Source organism: Labrus mixtus, chromosome 6 (assembly GCF_963584025.1).
Source record: "Labrus mixtus chromosome 6, fLabMix1.1, whole genome shotgun sequence".
NCBI lineage: Eukaryota > Metazoa > Chordata > Actinopteri > Labriformes > Labridae > Labrus > Labrus mixtus.
Genome location: NC_083617.1, coordinates 6,535,626 through 6,556,788, shown reverse-complemented (window position 1 = coordinate 6,556,788; position 21,163 = coordinate 6,535,626). Strand labels below are relative to the sequence as shown.

Genomic DNA, 21,163 nt, shown 5'->3' with positions numbered 1-21,163 from the left:
ATCTCAACATCAAATATTATTATGGACATATTTCTGGTTTTCATGATTTCATGGCAGATTTTGTCATGTTTTTCTTCATGTTTCCAATTAATTGATATGTAAAAATTGACCTGAGGGCCACATAGAGGGTTGATGGGGGCCGCCAGTGTTTAATTGAGTTAAAAAATTGGTTTGAAAAATCCCTGAGCAGGATGTCAGAGGATAACGCCTGCCGTGTGTATGTGATGAATCAAGTCTAACATGTTTGATTAAAACAATGACGGTTTATTGACACTAAATGTGTTCATTGTAAAATAGAAATGGTCAGATTCATCAGTTGGTCCGTCAGTGACGTGATTCATCTATATGTGGAAAGCCCAAAATTAAACCATGAATCAAGAAATCCAGTGTGACGGCCAGCTGATGTTTACACATTCAGTCACTCGATCACCGAAATTGTTGCAGTAGGAGCTCTGTTTCTCCACTGTCGCTGCCAGAGCGTGTGTTGCATGACCTGAGGCCCCCTCTTTAAAGGCTCCCAGTGACTGTTTTCCACTCTGAGGAACCCGAGTTCTGCGGCGCATCGGAGGGCTCCGGATTGTGAGTAAATATCACTTTCAGTTGCGCGGCAGGATGAGCTCAACGTAACCCGTGCCAGGTGATAATGACCCCTCACTCATTTTGGAGAAGGGTCACACCAGCATAGCATGTCCAGATTAGAAACATGATGCTGCGTGGACTTCACAGAATGCGAAACACTCTGACTGTGCATAAACAGAGTCTCCTGCCCCACTTAACCCGCCTCTGTTCTTTACATTTGTAGATCTTATTTATAAAGAAGTGAGTGAATGGGAGGAATGGAAAAGAAACGGAGTGATAAGAGGACAGCCGCCGCCTTTAGGTGAGTAATCATTATAACTCTGAAGATGAGAGGAGGTGGGAATGAAACATTACAGTGAATCACAATGTTGGAGGAAAATGATATTTATGGAAGGACTTGCGTTAGCCTGCATGTGTTGTGAGTCTCGTTCAGATTGCACGAGTATCAAGCTTATAGATTTGACGTTACATGAAGTTCATCAAGTACAACCTGCTGAAAATATATTATGTTATCTACATGTTTAATTTTGTTGAAAAGATCAAATTTGCTACACCTCTCTGTTACATAATAATGTAATCATGTATCATGTACAGCACTGTATTAGGGCCAAAATGTGCTATTTCTAGAATGAATATGAAACATTTGTTAATAAAAGGTCTCAATATTTCCTGAATTAAGTTCTAATTTTAACATTTTTTTATACGGTCAGGTTTTGAAATTTTCCGTAGATACATTTTAAATATTGAGAAAAGTAGGTTTTAACATTTATCAAGCAATTTTCGGGAGAACAAACGAAGTCTGTCGATTCAGATCAGCAGCTTTGAACTCGTTTTATGATAGTGAAAGTACAAATAACACGGACACAAAGCGTACTCAGGGAAAAAATAGTGGCTTTACAGTCAATATATTGTACCAGAAAGATTTAATCAGCCTACTCAGTTCAATCATAACAACATGACATTTGGTTAAGTTATTCCTTGATTCTCATAATATGACCTTTTGTTGTTATATAAGGTCTTTTTTCTTGCGCAAATGTGACTAAGAATCTAATTGCAGACATAATACTCATATTTATTCCATCTCTGCTGTAATCAAGTGACATCTAACTACACAATATAGAATCGAGTAGAATAGATCTTTATTGTCATTACTATTAAAAACAATGAATAACAGTTTAGCAGCTCTTGTCAATATAAAAAAGCTAAAGAAGTTGAATGTGTGTACAGCTTGGTTTGTACACTACATACAGTATATTTATTTAAAGGCGTCGTCATCGTGTGCGTGATGTATGTGACTCAGAGAATGACACTCTCCTATGCGTTGACGTGTGTTTTTCGCAGCACAGGTGCAGCAGTGATCGACAGCCCCCCGCAGCCCACGTCCTCCTCCTCGTCTTCAGCCAACGATGTCTCGTCCATGTCCACAGAGCCCACTGACCCGAGCAGTGACCCCACCCTGGCATCTGAAACAGACAGCAGCCTGGACAGCCACACCTCTCTGGGTGCACTGGCCTGCTGCAGATAACGCACACATACAACACACACACACACACACACACACATACACACACTCAACACACACAAAAAAAACAAACCTGTCCTCATCTGTGTGTGTGATGGGAGACGGTTTAGGCCAATGGAACTTTTCATGCTAGTTTGTAGAGCTTTTAATGTACAGGTTGTTTTTATTTCCCCTCCCCCTCACACTGCTGTAAATGATTGTGGTTTGAACTGTACCATTATTACTGTATTTTTGCTGCGAAGAATCAAGAGTATGTTTTGATGTGAAGCTGTGATGTATGTGTTGAAAGAGAGGGATCTGAGTGAACTTTTACACAGTGCTGTTTCTTAGCTGCTGCTACACAGTCGAAAAAAAACAAACCATACTGTGAGCACTGCAGTATTTCGTTGAGTATATTTTTTGAATTTGTTTAATTGTTAGGGACATCTGAATGACACCTATTTAGCAGTAGAAAATAGCACATTTCATCTTGGAACCAAATGCAAATGAATGATTTTATTTTGATATTGTTCCTCATCTTTCTTGTAGAAAGTGTCCCCTTGGTGTATCCAAGAAACTTCTTAGTATTATGTCACCTCTTGATTGTGTGCATCTTGACAAGCAGTCAAATGATCTATTTGCCCTGACACTGAATTTCTTATTTTTTACTATAGCATACTGTAAACTGACTGTATTTAACTTTTTTTATTTACTTAGATGTAATTTATAGATGATGGTTTGTTGGATGAGGAAGAACAGGGTGAATGTTAGTGACTATAAATGTGGCTAAGTGAGGAGCCAATGATTGCTGTAAGTTAATGTAGGCCACACCGCTGGCTAGGATGAGTGCTGTTCTTGGGGGCTGTCACCTGGAGACTAAAGCTGCGTTTCCACCAAAAGTACCCAGAACTTCTAGTCTCGGGGGCAACTTTTCAAGGGATTTTTATCAAGGTATAAAGACCGGTAAAAATTCAGCAAAATAGTCTACAGCAGTGACTGTAAATAAAGATGGATGACACGTCGTCACCACTTTCCTTTGGACAAAAGTGAAGCTAAATTACCCCCGCCACAGGCACTGACAGATTGCACTGGTTAAGCCTTTGCAGAAATCTGTGCCACAGTTTCGATGTACCCCTCCCCCCCCTTTCACCAACCAAAACCGAGCAACGACCTCACATGTTAAAAAAAAATAGCTGTCAAGTATGTTGTTCAATTAACTTATTGATGAAATGTCCCAAACTTCCCGAACCTGCAGGAAGTGCTGCTGCTCGCAGGAGTCCTTTGGGTGGGTTAAATAAAGTTCCTGGGACTTTTTTTTTCGACCCAGGTGCCTGCGGTTAAAAGGCGTCATGAACCTCTAAAAGTCCCTGGGAAAAGTTCCTGAAGTAACAGGGAAAAAAAACGCAGCTTTAGTCTTCGTTAGTCACTTTACCCTTCCGGCAGGTTCTTTCAGACATTTGTCACAACTGTCTGAATATCAAGATATTTAATTTAAGTGCCCTTACTCAGTTCATTGATTTTTCAGTCCTCTCTCTGTGGCAGATGCCCCTCTCTTCTGTGGTGCGTCTTTCTGAGTTCTACCTCACACATGCACAGGTTTTTAGACGATACAGTTTGTTGATCATGGCACACATCATTCAAAAGAAATGCAAAAAAAACTCCAGTTGTTTTCTGTATTTCTTATTTATTTATTTATTTATTTATTTCAAGCTCAGAGGCGTCTATTGTATGTAATGTACATTTCATTCAGAAGTACTATTTATATGCGGTTTTGTTTCATTTTTATTTGTTTTCTGTGCAATATAACTCATAGATTAGTATAGCCAGTGTTTGATCTGTACATTTGACTGTAGATGTATGTATAGTTTCTGAGTCAGGAAAAAGGCATTTGCTACCTGCCATGATAACCTTTGGATGTATTTGATGGCTCAAATTCCCCAACCTGTCCCTTTGCCCTTTTTCATGGTTGGGCACTCCAGACAGTTAACCCCACCCCCCTAGCATCAGCTCCCAGAATGCACTTTGGGGATTGTGACGCATGTCCCGAACCCTTTCTAAGCCACATCTCAAATCAATGCTGTGGCTTCCTCTTATTGTGGTTTCCCACCCCCTCCCCCCCTCCCACCCCTCTCCTCTATCTCCTCCAAAATAGAAAAGATAGAATAGACTACGCATGAGTTTTCTCTGAGCAAATCTGGTTTAGTGCAGGTACATTTAGAGGAAATAAAAGGACAGCCATTCAGCGCTTCTGGGATGATGCAGCAGTCTTCTGATGGGGTTCGGACAAACACTGACAGTGCAGAGTTTACCTGTTGTGGAGTGATTGGGTAAGGCCAGTTGTGTACATTTTAGCCTTTGGATCTGTAATTGCCTCACTAACAGACTAATTATATACATCAGAAAAATGGAAACTGTCTACCTTCAACTCCAGCAAATAAAAAGAGTTGAATTTTAATGTCTCTTGTGTTGCTTCTTTGACTACAACATTTCTTTCCACAAATACTATTTCTAATGCTAATAAACAGGATGTTTTTGGTAAATCCATACCTGGTGTACAGGTGCCTTGCATAAGCATCCCACCCCTTGTTGTTCACCTTGTTACATACTGGAATTTCAAATAGACTTATTTAGGCTCTTCACTATTTATTCAACAAGAGCAGTTTGAAAAGAGACGACTTGAGGGTGCATGAGTTAACCTTAAGGCAAATATTTGCACCTCATTTTTATGGTTTCATACCATTTTATATTTAAACCATGTTATAGCAGACTTATGTACAATTTTGTGATGGTGCCGTACATACAACCCCCAATAAAACCAATTTGATTTGTAGTTTTAATGCAAAACTTCAAGGATTTTAAATACTTATGCGAGGCACTGTACTAGGCCCTTTATGTTCACTTTCATAATAATCTAGTCAACTACATGATCTATGGTGTATTACAGGTTTTTGGGGGAATGGTAAATTAAGGGGGTGCTTGGTCCAGAGGAGCCCTCGTTTGGCACCGGCACTGCTCAGTGTAGGCACAAGACGGCAATACTAAAGAGGACACGATGGTACGTTGTACTGCACTAGAGGTAATTGGTCTTCAAAGCTTTGGGGCTGGCTGATCTTCCCATCAATCGAGCTCCTCCTCCGCCTCTAAATGGACCAGATGAAGGCAGGTTGGGTCTGGTCTAGTTGGTCCTTGTCGCACCCGTGGTCAGATCTCCCAGGGTTTTGAAGAACTCCTCCATCTCCCGCTGGAGGAGAACGTTTCGGTTCTCTGCGTCTTGGTGCGCCCGCTCCGAGTTCCTGAATCGGATCTCCAGCATGCTGAACTTCTTCTTCTCCTGGTCCAGCTCCTCCTCAAGACGGTTTACCTGGGCCTGGTACTTAGAGCAGGACTCTTCCAACCTTGTAGAAAAGATAAGAAGAGGTTATAAATATCAGGTCATGCTCATTTCTTTGGGGATTTTTTTTTTTTTACAGGAAATGACTCATTCTTACTTGCGAATGCAGGTTTCATAGCTGGTCCTCTGTTTTTTCAGCTCCTGCTTCAGCTCGGCCAGCTTACTGGTGAGATCCTCGTTTGTTTGTGGAAGTTCATCCTCAGTGCTGATTACACTTTGATCCAGAGTACTTGTACTGTCCCTCACCTCAGTAGGCCTGTCTTGATCCGGCTCTGATTTTACCGCCTTATCGCTTCCCTCCGGATCGGCCAATGAGATCTCAAAGGACGTCCAGAGGGAGGAGGTGTCGGCGGGCAGGCTAAGACTGGAGGGGGCGACATTGTCATAGGCAGACAGTCTGTGGGATTGAAGGAGAACTCTGTGAGAGAGAGAGGTTTGAGGAGAGTCTTCATCAGAGTCTCTCTGCGTGTCCTTAAGTGAAAGAGTGGTCTCTTTAAGAGAGAGTGTCGAGTCTTTAAGTCTTTCACCTGATGAGGTGGTGCGCCTGTGAGCTCGGAGGGACGACAGGCCATTCATCAGCCAGTTGGTCCCACCAGCTGCTGAAACGTCTCCCGCCGACCCCCCGATCTTCCCCTTCGGCCCTGCAGATGCTGCACCGCCCTTGAAGGAGGTCCTCCAGGAGGGCGGGGCTTTGGACTGCTTACTGGGGCTAACAGCTACATCACTCCCACCTTTCCCTTCACTTTTACCGTCGTCTTTTTCGTCCACTTTCTCCTCCGTCTTACTGACGCCCTTCCCTTCAATCTGACCATCCTCACTCTTCTCCTTTGTCAGAACAGGACTCGGTGCGGTCGGCTTAGTGTCTGCACAGGAGGTGGAGGATTGGGGTTTTTCTTTAGAGGGTTTGGCGACTGGGCCAGAGGAGGTTGGGGTGTCAGTGTCCTCTTGTGAGAGCCATTCCACTTTACACCGCTGGATAGCGCTCTGCTGTTGCTGAGGGAGAGTCCTGGTCTCAGTTTCAGCCTCCTCCCGTTGGTAAAGTTGAAGGTGTTCGCTGATCAGCACAGTCATCAGGTGCTGCACCTGTGAACTTCCTGTTAAAAGTGCATAGGCACAATGATACACCTGCATTGAAAGCTTTCATGAAACTGTACAAATTCACCTGTAAGCAAGTTTATGCTGCAGTTCCACAAAAAAGTGCCCAGAACTTTTAGTCTCAGGAGTTTTTTTTAAGGAACTGAAGGCACATTCAGCCCCTTGTTGTCTTGGCGGGATTAGGGTTAGATCTAAAGGCGGGTGAGGATCATCCAAATGTTTAAACCAAAGTGTATTTCGCATATTTTGATATGTGAGCATACTCAACCAATCAAACATGTCCAGCATTAAAACACTCGTGGAATAGGGACCTTTTAGAGGTTCCTCATACTGTATTTAGACAATGGTCCCTGCAGAAGACTAGATTTAAAAACATCCAAAAGTTCCTAGTACTTGGGGAAAGTTCTTGCAGTGGAAATGCAGCTTTTATAAAAGAAAACAGTTTGTTGCAGATTAACATATTGATAGTATCACCCACCCTCCATCATGGTAACTGGATCCTCCACTCTGGGCCGAAGGATATTGGGTCCGAACACAGTTGCCAGATTCTGAACGCTCATCTTGTTCTCATTGGAGTGCGACTGAACCTCATCAAGAAACCTGAACAGACAGAACACAAAGGAGTACTTATTTCCACACATGTGCAATCAGGAGTGTTGGCTGCTTTGCTGAAATTAGAAAGCTGTTTTTTTCATGCAGTAAAAATGAAACTAACGAATAGGATGGCTGAGTCATAGTTCTTTTGCTGCTGTGTGGGCTCAGCTGATATCTATATAGATGCAGACTGCAGAAAGAGAGAGACGACATGTCACACTCAGAGTCATTCAACGTGATGTCACTTCCCCTGATGACGAGTTGGTGTGGGTGTAATGAATGTTATTTCCCTCGTATGACAGGGTGTCAAAGCCTCAATCATCAAGCAGTGATTTGGCAATTGGAATAATTATAAATACCATCAGAGCTGCAGTCGTGCGTTAACGACTGCAGTTCAATAGACAGCAGAGCGTGTTCACTCACCTGCAGATGTATTTAAGGAGGTTGTAGTTGACCTGAGGAAGAGATTTCACCTGTTTTCCTAGCTCTGAGATACCCTTCAACAAGCAAACAAAACGTTAAAAGGAGGGTTTTCCAACATTTACTTGAAGAAAATCCAAGTAGGAGACTTTAATGCCATTGAGAAATAGTTTGGAATATTCCAGGAACGTGTTAGAAAGACGTGTAGGCTTATTACCATTGCTTTATCCTTGGTAAGAAGCTGAGCACAGGAGAGGAACTGTGTGTATTTGGAGAATGGGATTATGGGCTCTGGCAGCTCCCGAATGTACAGCTTTAACAGCGACGCCACTGTGTGGACATCTGTGGTACTGTAAGAAACACAGAGTATATAAAGAACACTCTCAAGCGGTGCTCATAGTTTAGCATGCTGCTAAAGACCAAATGCTTGTTTTTGCTGTGTCACCTGTCAAACACCGGCTTCTCGCCCCGGTCGATTGCATCCTGCAGCTCTCGAACGTGATTGGTCTGTCCAGGGGCCCTGAAAAGGCCCTCCTCCTCGAGCCCATGTTCCCGTATGAAGCAGACACACTGTTCGACCAGCACGGGGACCAGTCGCTGAGGGCCACACTGGGCCTCGTACAACATTGTCTCCTCTAGGTGCTGCCCGAAGACGCCTGCAGGAACCAACACACAGATAAATCAGGTCTTTATTAGTTATGGATGTTTTTTTCTCAGGAGTTTGGATTCTCCTCTTTAAAGAATTAAATATTTATATGTTCCTCTGATACCAATATCAGTACTGGAAGAGCCTATGATACCGCCTGAAATGCATTATGGTAACAGAGAGTATGCCGGTAAATTAACCAATAAGATACCATAATTAATTAGCCCCTAAAATATCAACTTATTTCACCTTGTCTAAAAGTGTAAAGAGATTGTAATGTTAGTCTTACCAAGCAAAATGTCCCCAAATATATGCAGGCCTATCTTTTTATTGTATTTTTTATTTAGGGATATGAAACTCAAGTCTAGGTGTCAGAATCTGTGCAAAGCGTGCAGGAAATATGGTATCAGATACAATTATTTTGTCAGCAAAAGTGCTTTAAATTGTGCTTTGTGTAGACATTTGTGACTCACACCTCCTCCTAGTGGAGCCCATATGACTCTACGTATCGCTCTGACCCATTCCTCCATGTCCGTCTGAGAGTTGGCCATCAGTAGGTATGATTCGTGGCTCATACCAGTCCGATCCTTTTCTCCAGCAACCCCTGAAAGCACAACAGTACATCATCGCTCTCTGGAACAACGGGGGAAAATGACTAAGACTAAGTAACAATCACAATAGTTCAAATTTGCTGAATCGCAAACTTGTTCATTTGATTGAGTGGTTGTGGAAAGTATAAGAGTAAAACCATCTTTTTGAATAACCTTATAAAGATCCAGCACCCCTGGTAAGTACAAAGCGTCCCCATGCAGCTCTGCTTCCCCTTCCTCTGTCCGCACACAGCTTGATACCAACAGTTTGACATTTCAGATTGGCATTTCACTTTAGCTTTGATCTAACTATCTGAAACTTCTCCTTTTATGTGACTTTATGGTTGCTTTCTTTGCAGAGGTAGATGCACAGTTTCAGATGGCGAGTGAAGCTGCTACTCACTTAATGCTCTTACTTTTTATACGTATTGAAACCATCTTAATAAACCAATTAAAAAAATCAATAGAGATTTTTGGATGGTGATTCTGTGGGGGGGTGGAAAGTCCTCTCTGAGTAAGTCATATAAGAGTAGCTGCATTTTTGTACAGAGTCCTGCACAGTGGTGCAAGGTGTGTTGTGTGTGAGAGAACTGACCCAGAAAGAGTGGTGTTCCCTGTGGACACCAGCAACTGCACCATGCCTTTCACTCAGTCTCTTTAGTCTTTCAGGCCTCTCCCTCTGTGTCCTTTTAGTAACTAACTTTCTCAAAAACATGACTCTTAACACCATCTCCCGTGTGAAAAGACCACACTGGTGTATGTATTTGAAGGTTTAACCCCCCTGCCGTTTTTATTTTAGCCATTTTCTACATGCACAGGAAGGACGTTGACATTTTCCAAAACACACAACTGTGTTTTTTTTTTTATGTGATCGTTTAAAACTTAAAGTCTGCCACTGTTCTCTATGTATTCTTTTGGATACGGACTTTCATAGAGCTACAACCTCAAGGTTATTTAGTCAAATTAGCTTTTTTCAAATTTAATTTTCATGGCACTGTGAAATAAAAGACACGAGTGGCTGCAGTGAAATATGATATTGCAGGATAGGATGAAAAACAAATTCTAGCTGGAGAATATCATGATGCATTTATCAACATTTTTGAAAGGTTCAATGTTTAAAAAGTATAAAAAGATGAAAACAGGATCACAGTTGTTCAGCTATTTATCAAACTGATACCTTAGGGATGAAAACAAATGTAGCCCTCTGTCAGTAATTTTATAGTAAATGAGTTCAAACGTGAGATGGACTACACAGTACATCATGTCCACATGTGCTAATGATGCGGTGTATCTTTTACCACAATGGTTCTGCAGCAGCTGCTAAAACTGCTGACATTCATGCAATTCTGCACACAGGTGAGGTGGGTGTACTTGTGTGTTGTATGTATGATTATCCTGCAGATCACTAAATGCAGAGACAATGCAGCAGAACACAAAAAAACTGATTTGATTTTAATTCAAAGTTTAATATGATAGGAGGGATTTTTTGTGCACAGGAATCATATGGAAGGAAGCTTCTTTTGCTAATGGGCCATTCATACAATACTGTTTGTTTTAGAGATGCAGAAACTGTGAAAATCAGGGCGGAAACTGATGTTTATATTAATGATTTAGATGATAGAGACGGTGGAAGACTCGTTTGACCATGACAACAGAGCCACTTGTCCTAGAGGGGACTTCTTCAGCCTAATAAAAAACCTCTTAATCAGAAGTTAGATTTTCTATCTTGCCAGCTTATGTGACATAACAGATACACAGCGGCTTCAGATATCAGTGCACGCTACATTATTTTCAGATGTGCCGATGTCTGTCAACAGGGAAAATATCGGCCCATACCAATGTTCAAATACATCGGTGCATCACTGTTGTTTCTTTAGGATGCACAGACATCTTGCACAAGGGGGGAATCATACAAATAGTAAGTAAGTACGTAAGTAAGTAAGTAAGTAAGTAACACTAAGTAAGTAAGTAAGTAAGTAACACTTTATTTATATAGCACACAAATAGATCTTGCAAATCCTGGCAACAAAAGGCCAGAGAGATAGATATATGCATCTTTTCTAGTATGCATTTCATCTGTTTTCATATGAGACACATGTATTTCAATAAGACAGCCTCCTAAGTGAATTGTAGAACTGAAGTATTTCTACAATACATCCTCCTTTTTATAACCAAAGCTAAGAAAAATGTACCAAACGCTGTAGTTTGGTTGTCCTGCCATAGGTTATAATACCTGCTGTAATGTAATGTCCCGTGTTGGATCTGTACAGCTAGTGGAAAATATGGGCAACAACTGAGCCTTCAGATGAGGGAATTCTAACAGGTGAATCTATGATGTTATGAAACCTGGAAAAACTACAAACGTCATGCAAACTGTCATATATCACCAACTCTCATCTGCATAAGTGCAACTTTCTACTTTTATCTTCTGTCTTTCTTTCTTTGATTCTTTCTTTCTTTCTTTCGAGCAGGCCCTTTGATCTATGTGCTGTACACGCTGTCCACTCTTCTGCCCGTTGTCATGCCATCAAGAGCAAAAATGAAAGAAGTCCTTGTTTAACCCTCAGAGTTACGGCTGTGACACACATCCTTTCTGTTTTTCATAGTTCATGCATGTGTTGCAGCCTGTGACTCATATTAAGCTGTTTTGATGAACTTCTGTTTTTCTTGCACAGTTCCTTTGATTCTGGTTTACACGGATGATATGACCCGCTGTATCAGCACACTAAAATAAATACACAGCACTTTACAGGAAACCAGATTAAGGTTAATGCACTGCTGTTCCATGATTTAGAGTTTCATCACTGTATGAATACCAAAAACTGAAGTGTGTTTGGTGTAGCTGGCCTGGTACTCAAAGCCTCACCCCACTTTTTAAAATTTAAAAAAGTTGAATTTCTTTAATATCTTACTTTTTTGATTCTGAGAAATATGTTCAGATGATCTTGATTATAGATTATTGACTATCGAGATATATTTGAAAAAATAAACCTCAAAGCATATATCCTGATCCTGAAATTAAGGTACCGACAGGTTGTCTAATTTTCAGATTTTCTTTCAGTACAGAAGGTGGAAAATTAATTACAGTTGTGACCCCCAATGTATGGAGGCTGATCTCCTTATTTCAGCATCCAAGGGTTCAAATCCAACCTGGGCCCTTTAGTGCATGTCACCCCACTCTCTCTCCTCCAAACATCTATTGTTTCTCTTCAGCTGTTCTATCTAAAAAAAGGCAAAAAAGACCCCAAAATAACTTAAAAATAAAAAATAATAAAAATAAATCCGTCCTCTAAGTTACATGTGTTGCACATTTGTCATCCTGTGTGTTTTGTTTTTCATCAATACTAAATGATAATGGCTCCTAAACCCCGAAAGTAATAATATAAATAATACAATTTTAAATAAAAGTCAGGGATTTTCATGTTGTCACTCATTACTAGACAGCAGGTTCAGCATCACTTGAACACCACTCACTCACTTCCTCACGTTACAGAGTTGTCGCCGTGCCAACTCACCTGGAACGATCTCAAACGGATGACGACCAGGCTCGTCCTGATTGGCAGGCAGCTCGTTGACCTGACTGCCCTGCAGAGGAATACAACCCTGCAAGAGTAGGGAGACGAAGGCGTGTGATTGGCTGATAGACAGGCTGACAGACGGGCAGACAAGGCATGAGGAAAACACCCCCATCAACGGCCGTTCAAGAGCCAAACAAGAGCCAAACAAGAAATCAATTAGTGGTTCTGGACTCGGATGTGCAGTGCATGTTGAACATCACGGAGCTCTGAGCACACTGGGCCACTCTGGGCGTCCGTCCAACAGAGAGAGGTTATGATGAAGGAGGGAGGAATGACTCAGGGAAACATCTCTTCATCTTTTTATCCCCACGGCGCTTCCTGATGTACTTGAATTTTTGATCTTTCCAACATGGAGGAGGTTTAAGGTCATGTGTTAAGTGCATACAGGGGAACCACAGGGCAGCACGTTACCACATTATCAGAGTGTGTGAAGGCTACACCAACACAATATGACATCCATAGAGACTCTAGGGGATGCGTTTAGGGAACGGTTTTTGTGTAAAAGATTATTGGATCATTTTGTCCACCAAAAGATTGACAACAAGATAACTGCATGCAGCTCTAAAAACCAAAGGTCAAAATGTATATCGTCTCCTTATTTTAAAGCAAAAAACAAGACATTTTCAAAGTGTGGTAAGATAAAAGAAGCGGAAGTAAAGTAACTGTCCCTCATTTGTTGGGAACCCTTTTTCTTTTGATAGACTTCTGTGGTAGCGATATATAAACCACAGCTGGATTTTCACATCACTCTAAATGGGACCATCGTTTATAAAATTAGCATCATGTACTGGAAAAGACTTAAAAAACTAGTGGTTTTGACTAAAAACTCCAAAAAGTTAAATGAGCTCATAAATAAACTGGGGAATTTCCCTTTTAGTTTTAGTTTTTATCTGATTCATTTTTGCAACAAGTGGAGTCACACCCTACTGGCCATCAGGAAAAATTGCAGGTTTAAGGCACTTCCACATTTGCTTTACTTAAAAAAAACAAATCCTATGTCCACTTTTTCCAAATGCGACAGTCTATGAAGAATACTGATCAACAGACCCTATGGAGGAAATACTAATCGTGTGATTTGGATTCCGATGTGGTTTCTTTCCAGAGTTAATCCAAGCAGCAGTGCATCAGGAAACGTCTTTGTATGCCTGTCTGTGTGTATGTGTTACCTGTGCCTTGGTTTCATCCTGGTCCTTGTAGAAATACAGAGCTTCGGTCCTGAGGACAAACCAACGCAGCTGCCAGTTTTTCATGATGCTCCGCTGTCTCTTCAGCCAGCCGACCTTCAGAGCTTTCTCCTGGTCCAGAGGAGAGCAGGGCCTGGACACCCGGGACAGCTCTCCAAGCACCATGCTCTTGGACCGTGCTGCATGGACACACACACACACACACACACACAAGCAGATTTGAGGGGTAAACCAGCAGAATGAGAGTAAATCATGTTATTTTGGGGGATTTTATGTCTTTGTTGTTCTGCTTGTGCTCTAATAATTCATTAAGATTGAAATCCTCAATCATTATTCTCAGCAGTCTCCCTCAGGTAGAGATAAGCTCACAGGCTTGGCCATGCATCCAGATTCCCTCTTAAGTAAGTCTACCCAGGCTTGGCCTCCATTTTGCAGCAAAGACATCCTGCTTTAAGATGACAACCCATCCATCTTTTCCATTAAGGTCTATTATATGTTTCAGATGTTAATAAAGTCATTTCATTTTTCCATTTTCACCATGTGCACGGAGGAACTTTTGCTTTGGATCAGGTTCTGCTTTAACTCTACAGAGTGATTCCTATAGCATGGGTTCTGTATTAGCATAGGTATGCTAAAGGTGCAGAGTGAAAACAGCGACAGTAGAGCGCTCCCTGGGGAGTCATTGGGAGCGAGAAAGAAGGAGATAAACAGAACGCAGAGGGAGAGGAGAGAGAGAAATCAATGCCGTCTTTTTCTCCCGTTAATTGCATCTCGGTTTCTGCTGAGGACAGCAGAGAAAGTATATGCAAGAGGCTGGGCTGAAATTACTCGACGGTTTCCCTTCTCTATCTTGTTTATCAGCTCCCTGTCCAGACTCCTCATTTTATTTTTAACCCTTTCCTGCATTTTCTGTATTTGCAGGAATACAAGAGATGAAACCACCTGAAGCTGATATTAATAAAACTGTTAGAACAGGATCTATAAATACAGCAGACATTTCCTCGTCCTGTTCATCTTGTAAAATATGGAGGCAGGAAATCTCGGCGGGGGCTGGTTCCTCTTTTATCTACTCTCAGTGTAGAACTATTTGTGTACAAGGATCAAATTTGCAATTCGTATCAGCAATAAATGTTACTCAACGTGTACGGCCTCATATCCAATAAATTGCTATTCTGCCACTATGATTATTGATCGTAATAAAGAGTCATAAACAAGATATATTTTATCATTAAAGGTCACATATTATGCAAAATACACTTAACCATGTTTTTCTAACACTAATATGTGTCTCTAGCCTTTCCTAACACCCCCAATTATAGAAAAGTCCATCCTCTGCTCAAACAGGCTGTTTGGAGATTTTCCCGTTATGACATCACAAAGGGCAGTAACCCCTCCCCCAGGTGGGGGACACTCCCACAGCTAGGTGTTTGTTCTGCCCCTCTGAGTCTGCCTTCTCACTGTAAACAATCGGGCATGGTCGCAAGAAAGCCCAAGCCACATCCCCTTCCAGAGAGGGGGCGTGGTCAGACACAGCTCATTTACATTTAAAGCTACAGACACAGAAACAGCCTGTTCTGGGCAGGGCTGAGATAGAGGGGTTTATAGGTATGATAAAATACAGGATTTTAGTGGATTTTTTGGCGAAAAACTTCACATACATGTTTTGGTGAGCTCCAAGACTTTTTTTTAAATTGTTGAAAATTGAGGATAATTTGTGACCTTTAAGTTATTATGTCTATGATGCAGTGAGGAATTAGTAAGCAGCAGCATCATTTATAAAAGGTATTTATAACCAGGGTTGGAAAGTGTAACAAAATGTTCTAGTCAAGTAAAAGTACAGTTGCTATGATGTTTTTTTACTTAAGTAGAAGTAAACATTAAAATGCAAAGAGAGCTACTAGTAGCCTGTTGCTACACAGCCAAAGAGGCGTAGTCTCATCTCTGAGGAGGTAAAAAGGCTAATCATAGTTTAGCAACTTGGGATGGCAACTTTTCTGACATATAAATGAGACAACTAAAGTATTTTGTAATGAGTATATTTGAGTATATGAGGGATTTTCTGGTACAACTTCACCAACTACCAAAGTGCATAAAGTGTGAAAGGCTTGAAGAGGTCAAAAAGCTCCAGCAACAAGTTCAACTTAGACCGAGGCGGTTCTGCTTGTGACCTCAGGGTCATCCATCCATCCATTCCGATGACCCTGATTAAGGCCACAAGCTGAAGCCCGTCTCTCTAATTATTAGTTGATAAAGTAGATCTTCAAACTACACGGGTTGCGTGATCAGTATAATAAACGTGGTAAAAAATCGAACTTCTTATGTTTGAACAGATTGTCAAAAAAGTCTGTATCATTTTTAACACTAAAATGATACAGACTTGTGATGGTGTTTTGCATCTATAGTTTCTCTAAGGTATCATATTTCGTCGACTGAAACTCTTCATTATTCATTCCAAAGTCCTCTTATCGACAGGTTTTCAGCCACACAGATAATGGAGAGAAGCCTTAACCACCACTAACATCTTCCGGTCAGACTCCCCACACACTACACTGAGATTCTGCTCTTTACATCTCACAGCTCCTGAGAGCAGCTCCGGCTCTGCTCCGCTGTTTTGAATCCACCCTGAATGATGCTGCATAAAAGGGTCAGAGGGAAGCAGAGCTGGGAATCTAATCAAAGGAGAATACCATTACAGCAAATGAGAGATGGCAAGAGCACAAAACGTGGCAGGCAAACTGAAGTGGCTGCTGCACTCTCGGACCGTGTGCGTGAAGGAGAAAGACGAGGCTTTTCTCCTTCACAGTCATCTTTTATGGACGTACTTTTACAGCCAGACTAGAACAAGACAATGACTGCCAGGGGAGAAAGGAGGCAAACACACACACACACAAAAGTAAAGTTCCTGAAGCTGCCACAAACCATAAACATTGCCTGATCATGTTCACTTCCACAGAACAATTAACATTTTACATATCTTCTTTTTTTTTTTTTTTTAAAGAATTGATCACAGGTTTCTCCTCCTGATTGAGACCTGGCTCTTTTCAGATGCTCATCTGACCCGCACATATTCAAGCAGCTTAACTGATCAAATGACGATACAAAAAAAACAACGTACAAGATTGGAAGATAGTATTTTTGTATTTTTTCTTTCTTTGTTTTACTGCTAGTTATCATATGTTTGTTGGGTTTATAAAGAAGACTTGGATAGAATGTTTTGCGTCCTTGACATGTGATATAAATGATCTTTTCTCAGTTACTTTTATCTCACTCCTTCCAATATGTGATTAAATAATGTTGGGCATCAATTTCTGTGTGTTTTTATATTGTTATTCAAATCTACCTTATTAATGTAGGCTATTTATTGTTGTTGTTGTTGTTGTTGTTGTTGTTCTGTTTGTCTCTACCGTTCTCCTTCTTCCCACTTTCCAAGCCCAACACAGTTTTGGGCAGATGGTCTGATGAATCTGGTTTTGCTGGAGGTTTCTGCCTCTTCAAGTTGTTTTCTTTGCTATTGTACTGTTTAGAAGATAAGCCCGCCATGTTATTCCATCACAATCACATCGTTTTCAGGTGATCATTTTTAAACAGAGCAAGTGTGTGGGCATGTCATTTGGTGAGAAGAGGGTACACCTAGGACTGGATGCCAGTCAATCACAAGACGGACATTTAGAGACAAACAAGCATTCACACTCATGCTCACACCTACCATCACACCTTGTACCAGGCATTGGTTTGGACATTTTTTTTAGTAGGAAGCTGGAGTTCCCAGTGTGAACCCACGCATACACGGGGAGAACATGCAAACTCCACACAGAAAGCCCCTGCCCAGTCGTGGATTCAGAACAGGAATGACAGCCCCAACTAACACATGTACTGTACGGGACAAATCATCAAAGAGACTGTACTGCTTCTTCCACAGGGGGCGCCAGACCAAAACCGCACAGAACTTTCCTTACAGGAGTTTTAAAAATGTTAAATGTCTTATGGATACTCCTTTCTAAAAACAAGTTTTTCTCCTTGAGATAACTCTGAAACCGTCTCGACTCCCAGAAGACGTCTGAAATAGTTTACCTCTGTTGTCAAAAGCAACCACCTGCTGTGAAGAGCCCAGCAAGTATTTATACTCTGCATCTTGATAATCTCACTTTCAGGAGTTGTTGCTGTGATTTACAGCTTCTTTATCCATCCTTCACGCAGTCATGTGAGAGGCATGCATGTGTGGCGTCTCCGACATCAGTGGGTGCGAGTGGATTTTACCCGGCGTTAGAGGAACTATGTTTGACAGTCAGCTGTTGCAATTTACAGGAGCCGAGAGAGCCCTGCATTCCTGTCGCCAACCTCTGATCTATCTGTCACCTGCTCGGGCGAAAATTAACCCAATAACGCCCGACTAAATAGAGCTGTAGTCATGTGTTCAGGTGTGAACGTGCCAGGATGTTGGAGGGAGGGTAATCCTTCCAGCAGCCATATTTACTACAACCATCAGCAGCTCCATCAGGATCAAATCTACAAGGAATAAGGAGGGTGTATTCAAGAGAAAGGAAGTATGACATCACCCAGACACACATAATGAACCTGCAACTCTTCATATCATGCAAAAAAAAACAAAAAAAAAACTCAGGTCATCGCTGGTAGTAGTGGTCACTGGCACGCAGGATGACACCAGCAGCAACACGGCGCTGTTCCACCTTTTTTTTTTTTTAATCTCATTATCAATGAAAGCAGTGACAGCAATATTGATGATACGTTATCACAAAGACAGAAGGACTGATGGAGCTCCGCAGAGGTAGAAAGAGAAGGAAAGGTGGACTGCAGAGCGGACAGAAAGTGATGGAGCAGAGAGGTGGGATGGAGAGAAAAAAGGAGGAGGGACTGTGCTTACCCCGGCGTGCCTGTTTTATCTTTGGGCTGAGCATGGTTACGGTTGCTGTGCTGCTCCCTCTCACAGAGACATGACTGCATCCCTCTGTTCACACACTGTTCCTCACACACTCACAGAGTCACACACACTCTCTCGCTGCTGCTGCTGCTGCTGCTGCCTCGCCCTCTTACTCCTCATCCTCTCCGAGCATCCCTCTCTCTCTCTCTCTCTCTCTCTCTCTTTGCCGGCTCACTGTCTTCCTGCTGGACACTGTCTCCTGTACAGTCTCACTCACACACACATGCATGCACACTTACAAGCACTTAACCACACACTCTCCTCTTCCTCCCCTCCTTACTCTCGTCTCACTCCCCCCTCTCTGTCCCACTGGCCCGGCGTGCTGTTGTTCTCACATACCTCGAGCCCTGCCCACTCTCTCTCTCTCTCCCTCTCTCTCTCTCTGTCTCTCTGCCTGCTGCTGCACACTCAGTATCAATTTCTCACCGTCTATAAATATGTCTGGCTGTGTGTCCTCTGCCTTGTCACCTAATTCTTTACATTAGCGCTACCTCGATTTCCACAAAGTACCGACAATCCGTCCAGCTGTTTGCTCAGAAGGATTTGATTATGGTCTTGAAGTACAACCTCAGATCAATACATTTGATTTAATTTAACTATTCCAGCTATTAAGTGTGACCAAGTCATGATATTCTCCGTACCCACAAAAATGTTGCACGAACACAATATCAATTTAAACTTAGAAAACTCATTCCTGACTCATTCAGACTAAGATTTGAAGTCTAAGGAGAATGCCACACTGTTCAGTCACTCAGTAATCTGTATGGAGAAACCACAACACTCAAGGGTGTGATGTTCTTGTTCCTATTCTGCCTGGTGGGGTTGTAGTGGATGTGACAAAGCAGATAAATGCAGCGGTTCAAGTGGCTGGATGAGACTGAAACGCAGCACAGAGACACTGCTAGGAGAGGGAACCAATGTGGGAGAAGGTGCTTTGATAGCAGAGCTTTGAAAGGCACCAGTTAAAAGACGGTGAACTACAGGGAAACAACCTGAGGGGGAAATCCACGAGGGTTAACTAAAGCTACTAAAAATGCCACTAATTTGAGTTTGTTTCGAGTGGCCACTTTTCAAGAGGTCAGACGTCATCGGAGGAAATTAACTTCCCCATTATTCATGAGAAAGTGTATTTATTGCCAGTATATAGTTTCTGTATACAGTTTCGATTAGTCAAACCTGCATGCAGAAACTAGAGTCAAAGATGTGGTGTTGCATGGAGTTAGTTTTAAAGATTTAACTTTTTTGTGTGGCTGTTTTGTACTTTCTTTAGATAGGACAGCTTGAGAGAGACAGGAAGTACGGGGCGAGATGTGGGGGATGACACGCAACGAAGAGCATCAGGATCAGGAATCGACTCCGAAAACCAGGGTGACGAGGACTATATCTTCTGAACCATCCGAGCTAAACCATCGCCTCGGCCTGATAACTCCTCACAAAGCATTGAACAACTTCTCTGAGAACTTGTTCAGCCGTTATCAAAAACATGTGAGTTTGTGACATGAAATCAACTGTTCGATTCACAAGGTCAGATTCAAAATAAAATAGAAAATAGTCAAATGAGCTGACATTACAGTTACTCAAACCTTAACACATCATGAAGAGAGCCATTCTATCTGGGCAAACAGAAATGCAAAGACTTTATATGCGTATTTGTCATCCAAAAAAGGAATGCAAAAATGTAATGTTGAGTCACTCTGGAAATACGACGTCCTTATAGTCGGGCTTTTGGCACACTACAGCAAGATTAATTGAAATAGGACCAAGATTATCAGCAGAGAGTTAAATTACTTGTACTTCACTACTCCCTTAAAATAAAGAAAACAGACTGAGCTTTATTCAAGCAAAACAAAACCTGCTCGTCCCGCATATAGCAATAAATCAGTAATACTATACGGATAAACTAAAGGATTCATGAAGTAGTTGGCAGTAATATTTCTGTAAATCTTTATACTTTCACAGTTGGAGGTGATCAACTTGTAGACTAAGAAGAGCTCAAACAGATAGATATGATTCAGATTAGTGTCTTAAGGTTACAACTCAGATACACACACACACAGTGATACTGTATACAACAACCAGTTTTGTAAAACTTACAGAAAACTGAGCTCTACCTGCAAGTTCCTTGATGTTGTCTCTGGTCAGAGAAGACGTGGATGGTTTCATGGTCGTGAACCCGTCTGCACACAGTCTCTGCTTCTCCACTGGGGCCATTTCTAGAGCCACAAACACAAACCCACATGCACAGGCATACCTGCTCAAAACAATGGCAACACTGTTATCTCAGTCCTCTCCTTAATTGTTAATCACTTAGAAAACAAATCCACATACCCCATAGAGAAGGGACTACTGTGGCTGCCGTCATGAACACAAAAATGACGCGCGCCTGGAGAATGCTGATGTGAACAGACTGTGATAGAAGGAAGGAAACAAAGACAGTCATGCGAGGATTACTTGCCATGTCATCTCGAACGGGCAGACCAGACGGCTCTCCCTTTGGAGCCAGACTCTCTGCGCTGCACAAGAAAGCATCGCTGAGTCCCAAGCAGCTGCTGCCGTGATAGATTTGGATTTACATAGAAATAAAAGACATCTGTGCGAGACTTTCCTGCCGTCCTCCTTATTCTTCTGAGTCTCGTCCTGTGAGGA

General features: G+C 41.9%; 2 protein-coding genes across 9 annotated transcripts in view; one reads left to right on the top strand and one right to left on the bottom strand.

The window, feature by feature from the left end:
* The window catches only part of mapk8a (mitogen-activated protein kinase 8a), a 17,557-nt gene extending 13,022 nt beyond the window's left edge, over positions 1 to 4,535 (top strand). For 5 of the 6 annotated variants that reach the window (XM_061039694.1, XM_061039693.1, XM_061039697.1 and 2 more), the window contains exons 11-12: positions 803 to 880; positions 1,926 to 4,535. In XM_061039694.1, coding sequence (XP_060895677.1) covers positions 803 to 880; positions 1,926 to 2,104 — 257 coding nt within the window. In that variant the 3' untranslated portion in view covers positions 2,105 to 4,535. Of the gene's footprint in view, positions 1 to 802; positions 881 to 1,920 lie in introns of all 6 variants that reach the window. The other variant, XM_061039698.1, reaches the window with a different exon arrangement.
* Positions 4,195 to 21,163, bottom strand: arhgap22 (Rho GTPase activating protein 22). Of its 3 annotated transcripts, none has more exons than XM_061039689.1 (11): positions 20,846 to 21,163; positions 20,629 to 20,730; positions 13,561 to 13,757; positions 12,332 to 12,419; positions 8,702 to 8,830; positions 8,026 to 8,236; positions 7,798 to 7,930; positions 7,584 to 7,657; positions 7,045 to 7,166; positions 5,569 to 6,565; positions 4,195 to 5,475 (listed from the first exon to the last, which is right to left on the bottom strand). In XM_061039689.1, exons 1-11 carry the CDS (start codon positions 20,973 to 20,975, stop codon positions 5,256 to 5,258), a joined length of 2,403 nt encoding a protein of 800 aa, XP_060895672.1. In that variant the 5' UTR covers positions 20,976 to 21,163; the 3' UTR covers positions 4,195 to 5,255. The 3 variants fall into 3 exon arrangements, with proteins under 3 accessions (XP_060895672.1, XP_060895673.1, XP_060895675.1); XM_061039690.1 differs by having other exon boundaries at positions 20,973 to 21,162; XM_061039692.1 differs by lacking the exons at positions 20,629 to 20,730; positions 20,846 to 21,163 and adding an exon at positions 18,461 to 18,890.